This window comes from Lasiosphaeria miniovina, assembly GCF_030549165.1.
Source record: "Lasiosphaeria miniovina strain SMH2392-1A chromosome Unknown B0T26scaffold_5, whole genome shotgun sequence".
Classification (NCBI taxonomy): Eukaryota; Fungi; Ascomycota; class Sordariomycetes; order Sordariales; family Lasiosphaeriaceae; genus Lasiosphaeria; species Lasiosphaeria miniovina.
The window spans coordinates 3,519,477-3,538,660 of record NW_026848224.1 but is presented as its reverse complement, the minus strand read 5'-3'; the positions used below and the strand labels follow the sequence as shown (position 1 = coordinate 3,538,660).

At 53.1% G+C, this 19,184-nt stretch overlaps 5 protein-coding genes across 5 annotated transcripts; 2 read left to right on the top strand and 3 right to left on the bottom strand.

Annotated features, from left to right (window-relative positions):
* Positions 1–1,091: 1,091 nt before the first annotated feature.
* B0T26DRAFT_651675 (uncharacterized protein) lies at positions 1,092–2,360 on the top strand (the record flags this gene model as incomplete). The annotated part of the gene is made up of 2 exons (XM_060438295.1): positions 1,092–2,058; positions 2,140–2,360. The coding sequence occupies 2 exons, from the start codon at positions 1,092–1,094 to the stop codon at positions 2,358–2,360; spliced, it is 1,188 nt and encodes a 395-aa protein (XP_060294776.1).
* Positions 2,361–6,564: 4,204 nt separating this feature from the next.
* Positions 6,565–7,759, bottom strand: B0T26DRAFT_782372 (uncharacterized protein). Its single transcript, XM_060446719.1, has one exon. The coding sequence runs from the start codon at positions 7,584–7,586 to the stop codon at positions 6,813–6,815; it is 774 nt and encodes a 257-aa protein (XP_060294775.1). The 5' UTR covers positions 7,587–7,759; the 3' UTR covers positions 6,565–6,812.
* A 589-nt stretch (positions 7,760–8,348) lies between these two features.
* On the top strand, positions 8,349–13,007 carry B0T26DRAFT_651777 (ATP-binding cassette transporter; the record flags this gene model as incomplete). The annotated part of the gene is made up of 6 exons (XM_060438306.1): positions 8,349–9,046; positions 9,101–9,268; positions 9,329–10,282; positions 10,342–11,230; positions 11,288–11,678; positions 11,755–13,007. The coding sequence occupies 6 exons, from the start codon at positions 8,349–8,351 to the stop codon at positions 13,005–13,007; spliced, it is 4,353 nt and encodes a 1,450-aa protein (XP_060294774.1).
* A 413-nt stretch (positions 13,008–13,420) lies between these two features.
* On the bottom strand, positions 13,421–13,984 carry B0T26DRAFT_873610 (uncharacterized protein; the record flags this gene model as incomplete). Its single annotated transcript, XM_060448001.1, has 2 exons — positions 13,702–13,984; positions 13,421–13,630 (listed from the first exon to the last, which is right to left on the bottom strand). Exons 1-2 carry the CDS (start codon positions 13,921–13,923, stop codon positions 13,421–13,423), a joined length of 432 nt encoding a protein of 143 aa, XP_060294773.1. The 5' UTR covers positions 13,924–13,984.
* A 2,343-nt stretch (positions 13,985–16,327) lies between these two features.
* On the bottom strand, positions 16,328–17,972 carry B0T26DRAFT_804252 (uncharacterized protein). The gene is made up of 2 exons (XM_060447122.1): positions 17,233–17,972; positions 16,328–17,160 (listed from the first exon to the last, which is right to left on the bottom strand). Exons 1-2 carry the CDS (start codon positions 17,592–17,594, stop codon positions 16,698–16,700), a joined length of 825 nt encoding a protein of 274 aa, XP_060294772.1. The 5' UTR covers positions 17,595–17,972; the 3' UTR covers positions 16,328–16,697.
* Between the last annotated feature and the right edge of the window lie 1,212 nt (positions 17,973–19,184).

Sequence of the window (19,184 nt, the reverse complement as noted above, 5' to 3'; positions counted from 1 at the left end):
CATCCTCACCTGACGGGAAGGACTGGATGTTCTCTCTAGCAAACTTGGCCAAGCTTTTGGCTTTTTGATCAAGCTGGACACAGCTGAGCTCAATGTTTGTGTTTTCAGCCGATAACCCGGTCGTCGACTGATGAATTTCCCGCACCGTTTTTAGGAGGCCCCCGCTGAATTGAATGACGCTCAGGATGCTGACCGCCGCCGAAATGGAGGCTAGTTGTTGTTATGGGGCTGGTGGGCAGGACCAGCTGTTCGCGGCAAGGGATTATGATCGGGATGAAGCCTAGTCGCTATTGCTGGGTGGTGTCACGCACGCAATAGGGCTCACAGTAACGACTGAGTGGCTTGCAACTATTCCTAATGTAGTAAGGGGCGTACGTCAACCCTGCACAGAATTTTCGCTGCAACAGGGCACAAAGTAGGCCCTTTTGCACTGGAGAGGATTTTCCTAAATGCATCACTTTTTGGACCGAATTTTGAGGACACCGTTGTACGTGACAGGTGGGTGTTGTGAAGTTTGAAGGAAAGGTTGGAGGGCGCTGGAATGAATTTGGTGAAGATGCTGCCGCCGGATTCTGTTCCAAGGGCTTGCGCCTGATCGAGAGTCCATTCATCTCTGCATAAAAAGGATCAGAGACGGTGAAGGAACAGGTGCAGGGAGAAAAATCATAGAGGGTCTAGAACTTGGGTGCTTGGTTGGTTATATGCCCCGCACATTGAATGCGGCTGGCTGGCTCGCGTGTGAGTAGTCGCTGTCAGAAAAAAGGAGGGTTCTAGAAGGTGCTAGAATCATGAATTTGTCACTATTAGCCACAGACGCGCAATAACCTCGCCACCTGGCCATGGCTATAAGAAATGCTCTCTGGCAGAGCCAGAGAGCCTAGAAAGAGGGCAATACAATCAAGCAATTACAACCCCATCAATTCCACAAGATCCAGTGTGCAGTGTTTCTGACAATTAAGAGTCTCATTCGCTCGACGCACCGATTAGTCAGCCAACCCCACCAAAAACAACAAGAAGCACATTCGACTTGCACTTCTGGATCTTAGACCAACCAATAAGTCTAAACCCTTCAAATCAGCAAAACCAACAAGATGAATACCAACGACAAGGCTATCTCTCTAACCAGCTCTGACGACTGGGAGTCGTGGAACCTACAGTTCCAAGCCCAGGCCATAGCCGGCGGCATCTGGAATGAAATTCAGGGGGTGACCCCTTTCCTCGATGAACCTACGGCTCCAAACCCTACGCACTACAAGCATAAGGCTCCCAGCCAATCCACTATTACAGCTAGAGGTAGTACGGCATCTATGGCTGGCGACGACGAACTCGGCCCAACCAATCAGCAACCAAGCCAACCAATTACTACTGCGGATCTAACGGCTGATGGCCTCCGTACCCACCAAATGGATTGGACAGTCTACCAAGCCAACGACAAGAAGTATATGCAGCAATTCGAGAGGGTTGAAAGGCTAAAGCAGTGGATTCTGAAAACTACTAGCCCACACCTTCAACTTACCTCCTGCGATCCAACCAAGCCTATTCCACACTGGTATACAGCCCTGAAAACACAGGTTGGAATCAGTGATGACGAAGCTCTTTATAATGCTCGAGAAGCCTACCGAGTGGCTACGAAGCCACTACTTCGAGCCCCTAAGGATCTGATCAAATGGTCTGAATCCTGGGAGCAAGCCATAGCTATGGCACAACGAAAAGGGGTTCCTGAGGCCCTGAGCACAAAGACTTGGCTATTCGATTTCCTGGATGCAGTGAAGCCAACTCTTGGCCACTGGGTTACATCGTACAAGTTAGCCAAATCAGCAGAGTTAACCCTGAACTACCGTGCGGTGGCCAACGACTTTCGGAAAGAGGTGCGGCAATCGACGAAGGCCCGCATACCGGTTGGCAGCCGGATAGCAAAAGGCTCGGTTGGCCCCTCTTTTGTAGCCAAAGAAGGCAAATCAGTAAAAGAAACTGATGCCTATCCAGAGGACGCTCTGGATAGCGAAGTCGAACCCGGGAGTGACGGGGGGGAACAAAATAATGGCCGGAAACGGCAGCGTGGCTCTAGCTCTAGGAACGGCACTGGTAGTGGTAAAAGAAGGAAGCAAAACGCTTCCAGCCCAGCCAACCGACCAGAAGGCGGAAAACCGAAAAACGGGCCAAAGAAGGCACCCGGTATAGCCACTATATGCCCCTGTTGCGGCCAGTTCCACCATCTAGAAAAATGCTGGTATACTTTCCCAGAAAAAGCCCCTGATGGCTTTGTTGAAAGGGAACACCTTCGAATGAGGGTGAAAGAAGCCCTTCTGAGTCCAGATCTTCAAAAGGAAGTGGAAAGGCTAAAAACAAAGTCAAGTTGACTAGGCCGTAACGTTGGCCGTTGCCCTGGAAGCTTTCTTATTATAAGAGCAGCATTCCATACAGCTGAGTACCCTCTAAAGAATTCTGCTATCCTTGACTCTGGGACAACGATCCATGTTTTTAATCAAAAAGGCAGATTCAACAACTTTTCCAAGGCGCCGGCCGGCGACTTTCTCTGGGCCGGTGAACAACCAGTTCAAATCCAGGGGTACGGCAACGTCGATATTCAAATCCAGGGGCCACAACAAAAACAACGCTTTTTACGGCTACGGAATGTGGCCTACTGCCCTGGCTTTGCCTGTAACCTTGTCTCGTTACGACAATTACGCAAACAAGGCCTTTGGTGGGATACCAGCCCTGGCAATAACTACATTCGTAGAGCCAACCATTCGATTATCTGCCAATTATCAGATCAATACGGCCAATTTGTTATGGAAAACATACCAAACAACCCCTCAAACGCAGCATTTGTCACACGGCGTAACAAATTCAACAGCCACACACAGAAACGGCCAAATAAAGCCATTGCCAACCTCTGGCATCAACGACTTGGCCACCCTGGCCCACAGGCACTGGAGCATCTAGTCAATCATACGCAAGGCGTACGAATCAAGGGATCTACTACGGTTCAGTGTGACGCATGCGGCGTATCAAAGGCAAAGCGGCAAATCCAACGAAGGCCAAGAGAGCACAATGAAGGCCCCGGCCTACGAATTGCAATAGACCTCTTCGATTTCAACAAAGGCTATAATGGCTATCGATGCCTACTGTTATTTTCTGACAGATGGTCTGGCCTAACCTGGGACTACTATCTTCAAGATAGGGAGGCTGAATCAATCATCCCAGCTATTAACAACCTATTTAACACCCTGGAGCATCAATACCAACTACGGCCAAAGGTAGTGGAATGTGACAATGAATTCCACAGTGTCACGACCAGGGCAAGGCATTGAGGTGAACTCAGTCCATTGGGTGCTATCGACGAAGATTCTAAACTGAGGAGGGAAAGAAGGAAAAGTCCGACAACGCGTCGCGTGCTCGCGAATAAGTTTTCATCTATCAGTGGGGTAGGTGGGGCCTCGAGGAGGCTTCTGATAGGCCCGGGGGTTCTGGGCGGCTCTGGCTGCTTGAGGGCCAGTTTGGTGGACGGGTCCTCACAGCTGCCTTTATGGCAGGCCGGCTACTACAACCTGTTGCATTCAAAGGAGGTAAAGCTATTACAAAAGCTATGGTTCAACGACTGGCTAGACGGCCACACGGCCTACAATCGCTCTACAGCCAGGATCTACCCCCTCCGCCGAAATCACACCATCAACTGAAAAACCACCCTTTCGGCCCTCAGTTTCTACAGGCTGAAAAGGATCACCTTCAGAGCCACCAACAAATGCAATCGTGGGCTGAAGTAGAGAGGCAGAATATACAAGACCAACAAATTCAAATTCTGGATTGTATGTGGGTTTATACCTACAAAACAAATCAAGACGGTTCATTTCAGAAAGCCAAGGCCAGGTTGGTAGTTAGGGGTGACCAACAAAAGACTACTACGCAAGAAACCTATGCAGCCACCCTTGCAGCCAGATCTTTTCGTACGATGATGGCCATTGCGGCTCGATTCAACCTTGAATTAATTCAGTATGACGCAGTCAACGCCTTTGTGAACGCCACCCTTGAAGATACGATCTATATGCGAATGCCCACTGGTTATCGAAGCCCTGGAAAAATTCTACGACTGAAAAAGGCTTTATATGGACTCCGACAGTCTCCATTACTCTGGCAAAAGGAGCTTACTACAGCCCTACAAGCCTTAGGATTCCAGACTATTCCGCATGAGCCTTGTATCCTTATCCAGAACGGTATCCTTATTTTCTTCTACGTTGACGATATTGTTTTCGCCTATCGCAAAGAGGATACGGCTACGGCCCAGGCACTGGCATTACAACTGCAGCAAAGATACCAACTGACAGGTGGAAATAACCTACAGTGGTTTCTGGGTATTGAGATTCTAAGAGATAGATCTAAAGGCCTAATTTGGCTCTCCCAGACGGCCTATTTTGACAAGATTGTCACACTGGCCACCACGCAGGCGACCACCAAGGCCAAGATTCCAATGGCTACAATAGAATTATTACCATATAATGGTTAGGCCACGCCTCAGTCAGTCACGACTTTCCAGCAAAAGACTGGATCGATCCTATACGCCGCAGTAATTACGAGGCCAGATATAGCCTTTGCAGCATCAAGGCTAGCCAGATTCAACACCAATCCTAGCCCAGAACACCACAAGGCAGCCGATCAAGTACTTCACTACCTTCATAATACCCGAACACTAGCCCTACAGTTAGGGGGTGAAGACGACTTTGTTGTGGCTAGCGATGCCTCCTTTGCTGATAATTCGATCGATCGGAAAAGCTCACAAGCCTATACCATGAAACTGTTTGGTGGCCTAGTCGGCTGGAGGGCTAATAAGCAAGACACTGTTACTACCTCTACAACTGAGGCTGAGCTTCTCGCCCTGGCTCAGGCTACAAAAGAAGGCCTTTTCGTAAGCCGTCTCTTGGCTGAATTGTCCGTCCAACTGCACAACCACCACATTACAATTCAGTGCGATAACACACAAACTATTCGGCTTGTAACGGCTGAAATAGCCACACTCCAAACAAAACTACGGCATGTGGACATTCACAACCATTGGCTTCGCCAGGAAGTAAACAGCAAAAGGATCAAGATTGAATATACACCTTCAAGCAGTATGACGGCTGACGGCTTGACTAAAACCTTGACTTTTCCACTACACCAACGATTCCTACAGCAAATAGGGGTTACCGAGCCAAAAAGGCAGCAAAAGGAAACGCCCCTAGAAGAAATCGAACCCTCGACCTTTTCCAATACGCCAACCTCATAGAAGCTAATATGAATAAGTCCAGATCCAAACTCTGTTGGATCTGAGGGGGTGTGTCAGAAAAAAGGAGGGTTCTAGAAGGTGCTAGAATCATGAATTTGTCACTATTAGCCACAGACGCGCAATAACCTCGCCACCTGGCCATGGCTATAAGAAATGCTCTCTGGCAGAGCCAGAGAGCCTAGAAAGAGGGCAATACAATCAAGCAATTACAACTCCATCAATTCCACAAGATCCAGTGTGCAGTGTTTCTGACAGTCGCTTTCGGCTTGTTCAGTAAGGAGGTGGTGGTGATCACCCGTCTCGCGGTTTGCAGTGGCAATATCGTACACACCACTTTGCGGGTTGTGGTGGTTGCGGCCAACAGATTACCTGAGAAACTCACCAAAGACCCATATTGCCACTTTGACCAAGTACACAGAAGGGGCTATCGGATTAACACCTAAACATACCGTATTGTTATCCCAATCCCAGTCATCAAGAAACCCATCCGTCAGGTTCATCCCAGATAACCCACCGCCTTGATTATGGTTCGCTTCGTAGCTGTCGCCAATCTCTACGTCCCATACCACAGCTTTCAGCACCTCGTAGCACTCCTCCACACGAACGGTTGCTTGTTCCATTATCAGTTCCATAGTGGACTAGTCGCTCAGGTCGGGGTCCAGGGCTTGGATCAATGAGTCGAGTATTTGACCAAACACGTAGGATTTCATGTTTGTTTCGCCTGCCCAGATCCGCCGCGCCCACCACTCTAAAGACCAGTCAAAGATGGATCGGAGTTGCTCAGCACTGCCCAGTGGTAGTTGTCGTAAGTCCACGGTTACTTAGCTCCTCCTCTTTGAGGATGATGAATTCGAGGCCGAGAACCAGCAAGCCATAGATAGGTGCTGAGCGGTAAGGGCCCGAACCAGAGGTGAGTAGGCGGCCGAAATCGGTCAGCGAGGGGCTCATCCGACCGTACTGGTGTGTGCGGCTAGACCGTCGGTGGTCTGAGAGAGCGCTGCAAGTGTCAGGGCTGCGTCGACAGTCATCTTGCGTGAGGAGTAGTGACTAGGGCTGCGCAAGGCATTGTTCCACCAGGGAAGATACAAGACAAGGAGATAGCGGTTCATGGTCATTTCCAGAAAGTGCAGTTGGAAGCCCGATACGCTATCCGCCATCTGCGCTACGATCGTCGTTTGTGGAGGAGCGCATACTCTGCATTAGAACGCGGGTGGCTGTGACGAGCTCTGAGCTCAGCTGCAATGTTTCTTCGTATTCCAGGCATGTCCTGCTCTATGGGTTGTCAACGAGGTTAGCTATGGCAAGCCCATGTGCATGGCGGAGCGGAGAAAACTGCCGGCTGAAATCCAGGTGAGGTCGCCGGCAACACCAGCTGTCTGCTTGCTGAGCTGAAGGAGACACATAATTTGCAGTCTGGTGATGACCAGGCGAGTCTTTTCTGCAGGGAGAACAAGCCAAAAGCGTGCTTCATAGATCCAGCCTGCAGCCTGGGCTCGGAAGGACTGTGTGCGATCATGGAAGCAGGCGCCGATGGCCATACAAAGCTGCATCAGCACAATGAAAGGCTGGCTAGACGTGTGAGGCTAGTCCCAGTAACGGTCGTATTCGGCTTGGAAGGAAGGGGTGTGAAGAACACGGTAGATAGTCTCCAAGGTCCAAAGGTAACCATCGATGAGACGGTCTGCAACAGGACGGGCGGAGATACTCTGGCCAATGGCCAGCGAGGGCAGCAGCAGAACTCAGCAGGCCTTAATGGCACAGTCCATGACGCTGAGGAGGACCGTGTACTTGGAGGGCAGCAAGCTGACGCCATTGGCCCATGGCTCTGACCGAAGAACCTTGTCTTCGACATTGTGCCGCGTATGGGAAGTGAGACAAAGTTGGTTTTGCTAATCTCGCTCGAGTCGGCGGGCACACGCAGGGGTGATGACTGCCGTTGTCTCAAAGGCAATGGGGAGTCAGCCTGGTTCCGACTGGTAAGAGCAGATTGCAGCTCCGTCTCGAGCTGCTTCACACGGCGCTCGAGGGAATCGACAGTGCAAGCTGACGAGTTGACGGAACTAGCGGAGCTTAGATAGCGCTCTGGGGCCTCAGGCGTGTTGATGACGGAAATGGCGGCTGGTGGCGTGGAGGTCGTGGGAATGGGATGTGAAGCCAGAAGACGAGCGGCTGGTCTTGTGTTCTTTGGTATTGGTGGCGGTGGAAAAGGAGGCGGTGGAAAAGGAGGCGGTGGAAAAGGAGGCGGTGGAAAAGGAGGCGGTGGAAAAGGAGGCGGTAGAAGAAGAGGCGGTTTGTAGGTGCATCCGAGATTTCCAAAGCGCATGCAGGTGCCGCAACAGGGCTAGACTCGATCGCAGCGGATCTTGTGTTGGCGGCATCCCTCGCATGCCAGCGCTGGTCGGCGGCGTTTCTTGGGCAGATGCTCTTGCGGCGGTACAGCATGGGTGGGAGAGTTCATGCCGGCCGTCACTCGTGCAAATTCCGGCACCGATAAAGAATTGGAGGGAAAGATGATCGATCCGTGGCCGGTCAAGCTGTAGGAGCGAACGGCTACAATCAATATCAGACTGGGCGCATTGCCGCATACGGAGAGCTCGGAAGCCTTATTTCCGAGCGGCTAATCGGAAGAGGCCTTTGAGTAATTCGCCGGCCTCGCCGGCAATTTCAGTCAGTTCTCGGCCGAGAGCGTGTCTTGCGACGATGGGAAACTCACGTCCATCCTTGGTTGTTTGCCCGACAAATTTAGCTGCTGCCTAGGTGCTCCAAGATTACGGTGGCATGTCGATGAAAGTCGGGTGCATTCCCTATTCGTAGCCGTATCTACCCCTTGTACATCACGTTGTGCATGACTGGCAAATTGAGCGATGAAGGGCGCCCTCTTTCGCATTGTCCGGCGATAACCCACCCGCACTTGCTCCAGTGCGCAAAACCCCGAAGTGGCCGTGATGGATATGGAATTTCATTCAGGGGTGTTTGCTTGTATAAAGGAAAAATGAATCATTGCCAGATCATTTTGTTCTCGTCTCCTCTTCCCTGCGCCTTGTTCAACTAATACCAGAATACCAGGTGTTTCTTCCTTCTCGACATGGGGCCTCCCGCGCCCCAGAACCAGCCAGTGGACCCACAACAGCCCATAGTCCAGGACCTCGCATGCCAGTTCACCGAAAACAGCACTAACGACCAAGACTCCAAGGCCAACAACCTGCACATCTTTGGGAGCAACGATCCTAATTCTCTTCTGAATCCACGCGGCGGCAAGTTCAACGCCCACGCTTGGGCCACAAACCTTGCCAAGACCGCCCATCAGCGCGGTCAGAGCTTCCGTCGCGTCGGATTGTGCTTGCAGAACTTGAGTGTGTTTGGTTACGGCACCCCCGCCGACTTCCAGAAGGATGTCGCCAACATATGGCTCGCCTTGCCCGCCATGGTCCGACGCCTGCTCTCCCCCAAGACAGGCCATACCCGGATTGACATCCTCCGACACTTTGATGCCATCATACACCCCGGCGAGATGTGCATTGTCTTGGGTCCGCCAAGCTCAGGCTGTTCAACCTTGCTCAAGACCATCTCGGGAGACACCAACGGCTTCCACGTCAGCAAGGGCTCCTACTTCAACTACCACGGAATATCGGCCGATGAGATGCACACGGCCCATCGGGGTGATGCCATATACACTGCTGAGGTCGACGTACACTTTCCTCAGTTGACCGTGGGCGAGACCTTGACCTTTGCCTCTCGAGCACGCTGTCCAAAGGAGCTACCCCAGACCATCGACCGCAACCAGTGTGTTATGGTCGCCCTCTGATCCGAAGCCCCTACTGACACCAATCCACACAGATATTGCGAGCATCTTCGAGACGTCGTCATGGCCATGTACGGAATCACACACACCATCAACAGCAAGGTAGGAGACGACTTCACACGAGGGGTTTCGGGAGGAGAAAGAAAACGGGTTACCATTGCCGAGGCAACGCTGTCCAATGCACCACTGCAGTGTTGGGACAAGTGAGTGGCATTTCCGAGCATCATCAAAAGAAGGAATACTTGCTAACATGGCGACTTTAGCGCAACCCGTGGTCTAGACTCGGCGAATGCGATCGAGTTTTGCAAGACCCTCAGACTTCAGTCGGACCTGTTTGGCCAGACATGCGCTGTGTCGATGTACCAGGCTCCCCAAAACGCCTATGACCTGTTCGACAAAGCCTTGGTCCTGTACGAAGGACGCCAGATATACTTTGGACTTGCCTCCGAGGCCAAGCAGTACTTTATTGACCTTGGGTTTGAGTGTCCTCCCCGCCAGACGACCCCGGACTTCCTCACGTCCATGACCTTTCCGGCCGAGCGCATTCCTCTTCCCGGCCACGTACCCCCGCGAACTGCCGTCGAATTCGCGGCTGCCTGGGTCAGGAGCCCTCAATACCAAGCGCTGCAAACTGACATCGAGGCATACAAGATTCAGCATCCGATCGGTGGCAGTGATGCCGAGGATTTCCGACGGCTCAAACACACGAACCACCAGGCCAAAGGACAGCGCATCCAATCCCCCTACACCTTGACGTATCCCCAACAGGTCAGACTTTGCATGTGGCGTGGGTGGGCTCGACTCAGGGCAGATCCTTCGCCGACCATCGGCGTCATGTCGGGAAACCTCCTCATGGCCCTCATCATGTCGTCCTTGTTCTACAACATGGGCCAAGATACCGCATCTTTCTATGGTCGAGCCGTCGTTCTTTTCATGGCCGTCTTGTTCAACGCGTTTGCCTCTATTCTTGAGCTCATGACGCTGTATGCTCAACGGCCCATCGTAGAAAAACACGCCCAGTACGCCTTTTACCATCCGTCAGCCGAGTCATATTCCTCCGTCTTGGTCGATTTTCCCGCCAAAATAGTTGGCGCCATTTCCTTCAACTTGGTTTTCTACTTCATGACCAATCTCCACCGTGAGCCTGGTGCCTTTTTCTTCTACCTGTTGGTTGTATTCCTCGTTATTTTAGCCATGTCTGGTATATTCAGATTCGTGTAAGCTGGCCTCCGCTACACAGCTTGAAGCTGGCGAATAGCTAACCGCATATCTGCAGCGGCTCGCTTTCTAGGACTGAGGGGCAGGCTATGGTTCCGGCCTCGGTTATGATGCTTGCCCTGCTCATCTTCACCGGATTTGTCGTCCCTGTCGACTACATGCTGCCTTGGTGTCGGTGGATCAACTACCTGAACCCTGTGGCATATGGATATGAGGCATTGATGATCAACGAGTTTCACGGGCGGAAGTTTCTCTGCGCAGCTCATATTCCAGACTACGAAAATGCGAGTTCAAGCAACACAGCCTGTAACGCTGTCGGGGCCGTCCCCGGCCAGCTGGACGTCAGTGGCGACGACTACATTAATTCCGCGTACAGTTACTACCACAACCACAAATGGCGCAACGTCGGTGTCATCTTCGCCATGGTGGTTTTTAACCATGTCGCCTACTTCATCGCCACCGAATATGTTAGGGCCAAAAGATCCAAAGGAGAGGTTCTCGTCTTTCGCAAAGGCTTTGTTCCCAAGACTGCCACCGAGGGCCGCCACGATGATGCCGAGAAGTCGCTTGACGGTCAATCTGGAGCTGTTCTGGAAAAGCGAGGTCGGGGACACGAACCTACCGGCAAAGAGAGCGGCTTTCAGGGGTCCACGAGTGTCTTCCACTGGAGCAATGTTTGCTATGACATGAAAATTAATGGAGAGAATCGGCGCATCCTGGACAATGTTGATGGCTGGGTAAGGCCCGGCACCCTCACGGCCCTGATGGGTGTCTCGGGCGCCGGTAAGACTACTCTTCTCGACTGCTTGGCTGATCGCCGTGCGGGCGTGGGTGTGATCACTGGTGAGATGTTAGTCAACGGAAAGATTCGTGATGAGAGTTTTCAACGCAAGACAGGCTATGCTCAGCAGCAGGATCTTCATCTCGAGACAAGCACGGTTCGGGAGGTGAGACCCCATTTACACATTTTTTCAAGTCCGACTGGGCTGACAAAACCATGGCAGGCTCTGAAGTTCTCTGCTCTCCTTCGCCAGCCGGGCAACATTCCCAGGTCAGAAAAACTAGCTTATGTGGACCAGGTTATTGAACTCCTGGACATGCAAGAATATGCGGACGCCGTTGTTGGAGTACTGGGAGAAGGTCTCAACATTGAACAGCGCAAGCGCTTGACCATTGGTGTTGAGTTGGTTGCTAAGCCGCCGCTTTTGTTGTTCGTTGATGAACCCACGTCGGGTCTCGACTCTCAAACCAGTTGGGCAGTGTTGGACTTGCTGGAAAAGCTAGCGAAAGCCGGCCAGTCAATCCTCTGCACCATACACCAGCCCTCCGCAATGCTGTTTCAGAGGTTTGATCGACTCCTTTTGCTCGCCGAAGGTGGAAAGACTGTTTATTTTGGTGAGTGTCTCGTCCGACATTACTTGAGCCATCATCACCTGGACAAGCCACGCTGACCAACTACTGTCATCTGCAGGCGAGATTGGCGAGAACTCCAACACACTCACGCATTACTTCCAAGGCAATGGCGCCGAACCTTGCCCTCCCGGCGGTAACCCGGCTGAGTGGATGCTCGAGGCTATCGGCGCGGTCCCGGGCGCCACTTCAGAAGTCGACTGGCATGAAGTCTGGCGTTCGAGTCCAGAGTTTCAGCGTGTCCAAGGTGAACTGGCACGCCTTCGAATGCAGGTTACAGATCAACCATTCGGAGACAACCGAGACGACCCTTCCTCATACCACGAATTCGCGGCGCCGTTGTGGGCGCAGTTTGTCGTCGTGACACAGCGCGTGTTTCAACAGTCCTGGCGAACGCCGTCCTACATCTACTCCAAACTCGTCCTTTGCGTCGGTAGCGCCCTGTTCATTGGCCTGGTATTTCTCAACGCACCTCTGACGATGCAGGGGCTGCAAAACCAAATGTTTGCCATCTTCGAGATGATGAGCATTGTCGGGCAACTGGTCGAACAGCAGATGCCAAATTTCATCAAGCAGCGCTCGTTGTACGAAGTCCGCGAACGCCCTGCCAAGACTTATAGCTGGAGCGTCTTCATGGTCTCCCAGATCATCTCTGAGATCCCCTGGAGCACCCTCGCCTCGCTGTTCATGTGGGCGTTGTTTTACTTCCCCATTGGACTCTACAGAAACGCCGACGCCGCTGGGCAGGGCACCGAGCGTGGCGCGTTGATGTGGCTCCTGTTCTGGCAGTTTTTGCTTTGGGTGTCTACCTTTGCGCATGTGTGCATTTCCTTCGCTGGCTCGGCCGAGGATGGTGGGAATATCGCCAACTTCTTTTTCGTCCTTGTGTTCTTCTTTTGTGGCGTGTTGGCTCCGCCAGACCAGATGCCGCGTTTCTGGATTTTCCTCTACCGCGTCTCGCCCCTGTCGTACTTTGTCTCGGCAATTTTGTCGACAGGCTTGGCCAACGTCGAGATCACATGTGCAAGCAACGAATTCACCACCGTCACTCCTCCTGATGGTCAGACTTGTGGCGCATACATGTCCGAGTACATTTACAGGGCTGGAGGCTACCTGCTTGACTCTGATGCCACCAACAACTGCAGTTACTGCAGAGTCAAGGACACCAATGTGTTTCTTTCCGCCGTGAGCGCCGACTACAACGACAGGTGGCGGAATTTTGGGATCATGTGGGCGTTCATCGCGTTCAATATTGTGGCGGCGATAGGGCTGTATTGGGTGGCTAGGATGCCAAAGGGAAGGAAGAAGGTGTGAGGTCGCTGTGAGCTTGTGTCTTGGATATCAGGCCTGGTTGGGCACCTCTCAATGGGGAGGAGTTAAGTGCCGTGTTGTCGCGATGATGCTCATCTTTGTTCCATGTTTAGCTTCTTTCGCTCCGTCATCTTGTAAAATAATACTCAACTCTAGTTACATTTTGAATAAACTAGGTAATTAATCTTCAATTTTGCTACTATCAGGTCTCTTAAATGACTATTGCGTTTAATTGAGAATATGAGGGCCCGGCCGGCCGCCGTCTGTGGTGGCGCTACGGGCTTGGGCATGCCATCGAGAACGCTTTGCGCCACGACTGCCACCTCTGCGGCCGCTGGACTTGCTGGCTGGGCTGGCCGGTTGCCGCTGGTAGTAACCGCGGCCGCCGGGCTGGTGAGGATCTGCGCTATCAGCTTTCACGGTTCCCTGTTTGCGGTGACGTCTTGGGCTGTCGAGTTGTAGCCCGTGATGGAGTCGCGTATCGCGCGGGCCGTGTCTTGGTTCTTGGCACCCATGGCCGCGGTATCAAGAGGCACGTCTGGGTTCGTTTGCTTGGTTTTCACCTTCAGCACCGCCTCGAGCACGATCTTGGCCAGGGCGTAGACGTCGTCGGCTTTCGTGATGGGCTTCGACCCGTTCGAGCCATAGCTCTCGGGGCGATGTATTTCCGCCCGCCCCGGATCCGGCCCCCCAGCACCTGGGTAACACCACCGTCGGCTATCATAACGTGCAGTAGAGGACCACGGGACACCAGTATTCTCTTTGGCTCCAAGGCCCCGTGGATGATTCCTTCCTGGTGCAGCTTGTTGAGGCCAGAGGCAGCGTGCAGCATGATGCTAGCAGCCTCGTAAGTGCTCCAGCCGCCCCATTTCTTGTCGATGATGCTACTCCGGCCGTTGGCGGAGCTCATGAGTACCATCTGCTCCTTCGGTCTGCTCGTCGCCCAATCAAAGACAGAAGCAAAAATGTTGAGCTATGGGGGGTTGATATTGATTGTCAGCATGTTCCTGAACCCGCCATGGCCGTGACCCAAGTAATTATTGTTCCACCATTCTCCACTTCTCTGGGAGGTGGCACTTACATGACTTCAACCGTTTAGGGTTTCAACTTCTCTTGGCATTCCGGTCGACTCTCATGTAGTGATTATCCCAACACAGCGCATCCCCTGCCGTCCCTCCTGGTGAACTTGCAGAATCTCCCCCAGTGCATCGTCCTTTACGGCATTGTCCGATCTGGACTCATAGCGGACCTGGCCGTTGCGAGCCGATATCCATTTCTTGGTGTTGCGAGCCTGGTCGACACTCTGTCGAGGTGAGTCCGCATCTGAGGAGGATTTCACAGGTATAGGCGCGTCTGAACTAGACGGGTCTGAAGGCGCGTTTTCCCGGGGGGGGGCAGTTGCTGGAAAGTAGGCTTTGAATTTGTAGTCTTTGGTTACTGAAGTCGTACATTTCTCGCCTGGTCGCAGAACGCATCGACGCTGGGGTCTTCCCGTCCTGGATAAAATCGACCCCTTTCTTGGTTATGCTGTCTATGGTGACTGTGCCTGCGGTTCCGATTGTCATGGAAACATCTTTTTAGTCCACCTGATTATTCTCGGTTGGTTGAAGCTACACATCGGCCCTGTTCATGCTGGAGCCGATGTAGAAAACACCGATGGAGTCATGGCTTTTCGGAGGGTCGAGGGTCGAGGCGTAAGTGCAGGGCCAGTTTTTCATCGTCGCTCTTGACTCGCAGGCCGCTGTTCAATTCATTGGCATGAATCTTTCTCATCTGGTTATTATTGGGCTCGATAGGGGTGAGTTCCCAGAATACCTTGCCCAGCTTCGTCAGCTTGTCTTTCACTTTCAGGTATTCCTTTGTCGTGTTTCACACTCTTAAGCTGTAGGCCGTGTAAAGGTTTGCGCTGCTGGATCGCCTTGTCGGAAGCCTTGTCACCCCAACGAAAGCCATGGCCCGAAAGCAGCATCCAGGCCCTTTGCAGCTTGGACGATGAGCTGAGCCACCTCGCTCAGGGAAAGGAGAGTGGCCCTGTCGATCAAACCCTGTAGAGATATTCCCTCACAGTAGTCCATAATCAACAACCCAGATGCTTTGTCTGGCTCAGGAGTCCCATCATCGGAATTGGCTCCTGGCGGATCAAAGGTCAAGGACATGAGATGTTCATGGTGAATATTTAGCAGCTCTTTGCGGACGGCATCCTTGTCGGAGACCAGTAACCTTTTGGCTACAACAATTGTGCCATTGCCGCTGCCCTTTTCCGTGGCCTTGAAGAGAGAGCAGCTGCTGGGTAGCTTGTTCACAATATTATAGGTAGCCGACTGGGTTTGAGGTGACATAATAGAGGAGACGGTCTGAGCTTGGTTGGTGCTATGCCAGTGGAATGGTCAGGGACTGTGAGTGAAGTCCGGAATGAAGTCTTGATCGGTGTGTGCTATGGGGCGGAAAAGGGAAATGGAAATCGGGAAATTCGGGTGTTCGATGAAGGAACGAGGGCAAAAAAATACGGAATAGTGTCCGGAGCTAATGGGCAGGATGTTATGTTTGATTTGTTTGTGGCCCAGTGGTGGGCCCAGTGGTGGGAATTGAATACGAGAGGTTAGGCGGGCCGGTCCAGGTATTTATCTCAATCACTCGAGGTTCAGGAAAGCCACCCTTTACTCACGTACACGTTTTGTCCTGGAAAGCTGTTCTTGTCTCCATTGCTGGAAAGGCTAAGCATGTCAGCTTCAGCCTGGACTAACGAATGAGCGCAAGGGAGCACAAAGGACCATTTGTAGCTGTCACCAACTGCTATGAGGTTTGGGAATCTAGGCCATGCATCCAGCGTCCAAGCTCAAAAACCGGGCCATCCGTGCCGTCGCCCAGCCACGCGGTATCTCAGTAAACGTGAACAGATTCCAATGGGTGGTATTAGCCAGTTGGACAAGTGTCTGGGAAGCAAAGTTAATTGGATTTCGTGTGTTCGTTAGTGTTACCCAAAGGAGGTCGCCAAGAACAAGGCGTAATGTGGCACCTCCATTGTCAACTTCTGGTACCTTGGCAAGCAGACTGAGGTAGAGAGAATATTGCCCAGAATTGGAAGTTATTCTCATGCTAAGCCAATTAGCTAGTGGGTTCCCGTTTGATGAGATAGGAGGCTAAGGTACACAACTGCAGGATGGTAACACGGGGCGGCCAACAAAACATGTAGAAGCCATGTCAGATGCTGGCTGTGTTTGGACAAACTCGGCCAGTAAGAAGGCTCCGTTGGTTAACAGGACAGCGTGCACAAGTTCTCGGCACACCACAGCAGGTTGACACTGGCATCCATGAATTTGGGCCACCAGGTGTAATTAACCGCTGTGTTGATAATAGTTACACTTCGGCCGTCCCAGCCGCGCCTTCAAAGGTTTCATCGCTGAGCCAAACCCATTCTCCCTCCCTTCCACATCCGGCGTTCCCATCCCTGCCCCGGTTGGCCGCCACTGTCTCGACATTCCTGTTGCTGCGCAGCTTCTCAAACCTCGACCAAAACCGTCTAATACACACACAGACCACACCTTGACTGTCACTCCTTGACTGCCACTTTGAAAACATTAGATGACCTAATTGCGGTCCTGCCAGCGGTCCTGCTAAACCCCCACCCCCAGCACAATTACAGCCACCAACGAACACACAAACACGCGCAGGCGGCTGCATCGTCACCCATGCCTAATTGCCCGGCAGCTTGTGTGGTCGCCCGCGCACCCCGCGCACCCCGCGCCGCCGCCGGCAAAAGCACAGCACGCAGCACGAGGCAAAGATGGCGACAAAGATGAGCGGCAGCCCAACGACAAGGAATAGATACAAGGACCGGCCAATCGCCACCCCGCTGTTGCTGGAGTCGTCCTGGCAGACGCCGGCGCTGCTGACATTGGAAGGCGGGACGATTTCGCCGGGCACCCAGGTTGCCAGGGTGCGACCACAGGCGAGCTGGGGCGGCGTCGGTGACAGTGTCGACGTCTCGGATGCCGCCCAGGCTATGTGCCAGGCGTTGTGCACCTGGATGCCGTTGGGAAAGAGCACCGACGACGAGGAGGATGGCAGCAGCGTCGTGCCGAGGTTCACAAAGCACGCTGGGCTGGCGATGCCGCTGATGGACAGGTCCGAGACGGGCCACTCCAGGTGGTAGTCACTAGGTAGGCAAGACAAGTAAGTTCGCAGTCAGCGATAGCAATGCGCGTCTCCAGACTGGACTCGTACGAACCGGTCGCAGCAGTACGCCGTCGTCGACTGGGCGGCCAGCGCCTTGACACTGTAGGCAGTCCAACCGGTGGGGCAGACGGCCGGGCTGAAGGAGAAGCGGCTCGCCGAGACGACGGCGCCCCATCCCGGCGGCTGGCACGAGGCGAAGCGCGGGTCTGCGGCGTCGGATGCCAAGACCTGCACCGTGGTGAGGGAGTAGTCGTCCCACCAGTAGCTCGAGACGATGCTCGACGTGCTGAATATTTCGCCGCACGACGGCGGCCGCGCAAACGGCGTCGTCAGCGCCAGCAGCGACGTCGCCGTCCCCGCGACAAAAGCCGGGGTTGTGGCCGTCGAGGCCGGCGTGATGGGCGTATCAGACATGGCGCAATCGGGGCCGTTGAATCTGCAAGGGTGCCACCGTTACACGTGTGCGTGGCTCTCGGGGCGGCGCAGAAAATGTGGAGGACACGCATCCTGCCGCGAAATAAAGTTGCCATCTCGTCGACAGCCCATTGCAGAGACGTGGGGTTGAGCAGCAATCAGCCTGTAGCCTTTTCGTCTCAAGTTGGTGAGCAACGATTATGCCGCTGCAACTGCAACCGCAACCGCAACTGCAACCGCAACCGCAATCGCAACTGCAACCGCAACCGCAGCCTGCACTTGCCACTTGGGTTGGGTGTGCACATAGTATATACCTCAATTCCGGCGGGTGTGCGACCTCAAACCTCTTGTCTCCGTCTTCGTCTTCGTCTTCGTCTCCGTCTCCGTCTCCGTCTCCGTCTTCTCTGGCGTCGTGGTTGCCGGGGTCATACATTGGTTGGATGTCCGCGATTTTGGACGAATTGAATTGGACGAATTGAATTGGACAAATTGAATTGGACAAATTGAATTGGACGGCATAGGCAAGCGAGCCAAATGCACCCCAGACGCAATCGCAACAGTCGTATTTCCACTGAGTGCATGGATGTCTAGGTCTAATGAGTGGCGGCCAGCACAACGTTGCCACCGGCGTCGTGCCTGGAAAATGCTACCGATCCCGTCCTTGCACCTGCCGAATCCGGGTAGACGAGTCACGGGCAACGATGCAAGATGCATGAACCTTGATTTTGGCCGCAATCCTGGCGGCCGAGTGTGCTGCCCCTCACCGAATCTCTAGCCAAGCAACACTCCCGCCACAGGCCCTGCCGACTCGGCCACTCTCACCCGCTGGCCCTTAGTGCTGTGCCGCTGGTGCATGAACTGTTTGCACTTGCCACTGGGCATGCAAAAAATGTTCCTGATTTTTCTCTATTTCTTTTTCTTTTCTTGTCTTGATGATCTTGGCACATTAGTTCAATGCATATTATTCAGCCATGCTATTCAGCCATGCTATTTGTCAATTCAGCACTGTTCCAACAACTTCGAGCTGAAATCTGTCGTTGTAATTTGAGCCGAGCATCTCGATATCCGCAATCACAAGAAGCGGCCCGAAAGGAACGTGGCCAACGTCGATCCATCGGGGCACGGGACACCTTTAATGAGCCACCTCGGTCGTCCTGCACTAGGGAATCATGGCCGCTGCGGCCGCCGGACCCCCCGATTTCTGTCGGGATTGGATACCTTGAATCAGATAAATAGGAGCCTGGACACACATCCAATCCCATTTACACTCATTCCAGACATGCAACCCTTGCATCCGGCTCTTCTAGAGCCTCCACGCCCTCGAGAAGCGACCATGGTCTGAACAACCCTGGACACGACTAGTTAGTTCCGCATCTCTGCGAACAGGGCGAAGTGTGGGACGACAGCTTCCGCCAAAGACTCGCGCTATTGTCCCCCATTACCATCCGGGCTGTAGAAATGTGGCACTCTTTGGTAACGGTCCTCTTATGGATCTGTCTATGTTGGCAGACGCGGGCAGCCATTGTCCCTCCCCAAATCAGCCCCCTTGCCAGGGTCAAGAGTAATTCGCAGCCCCGGCCTGCTCGACCA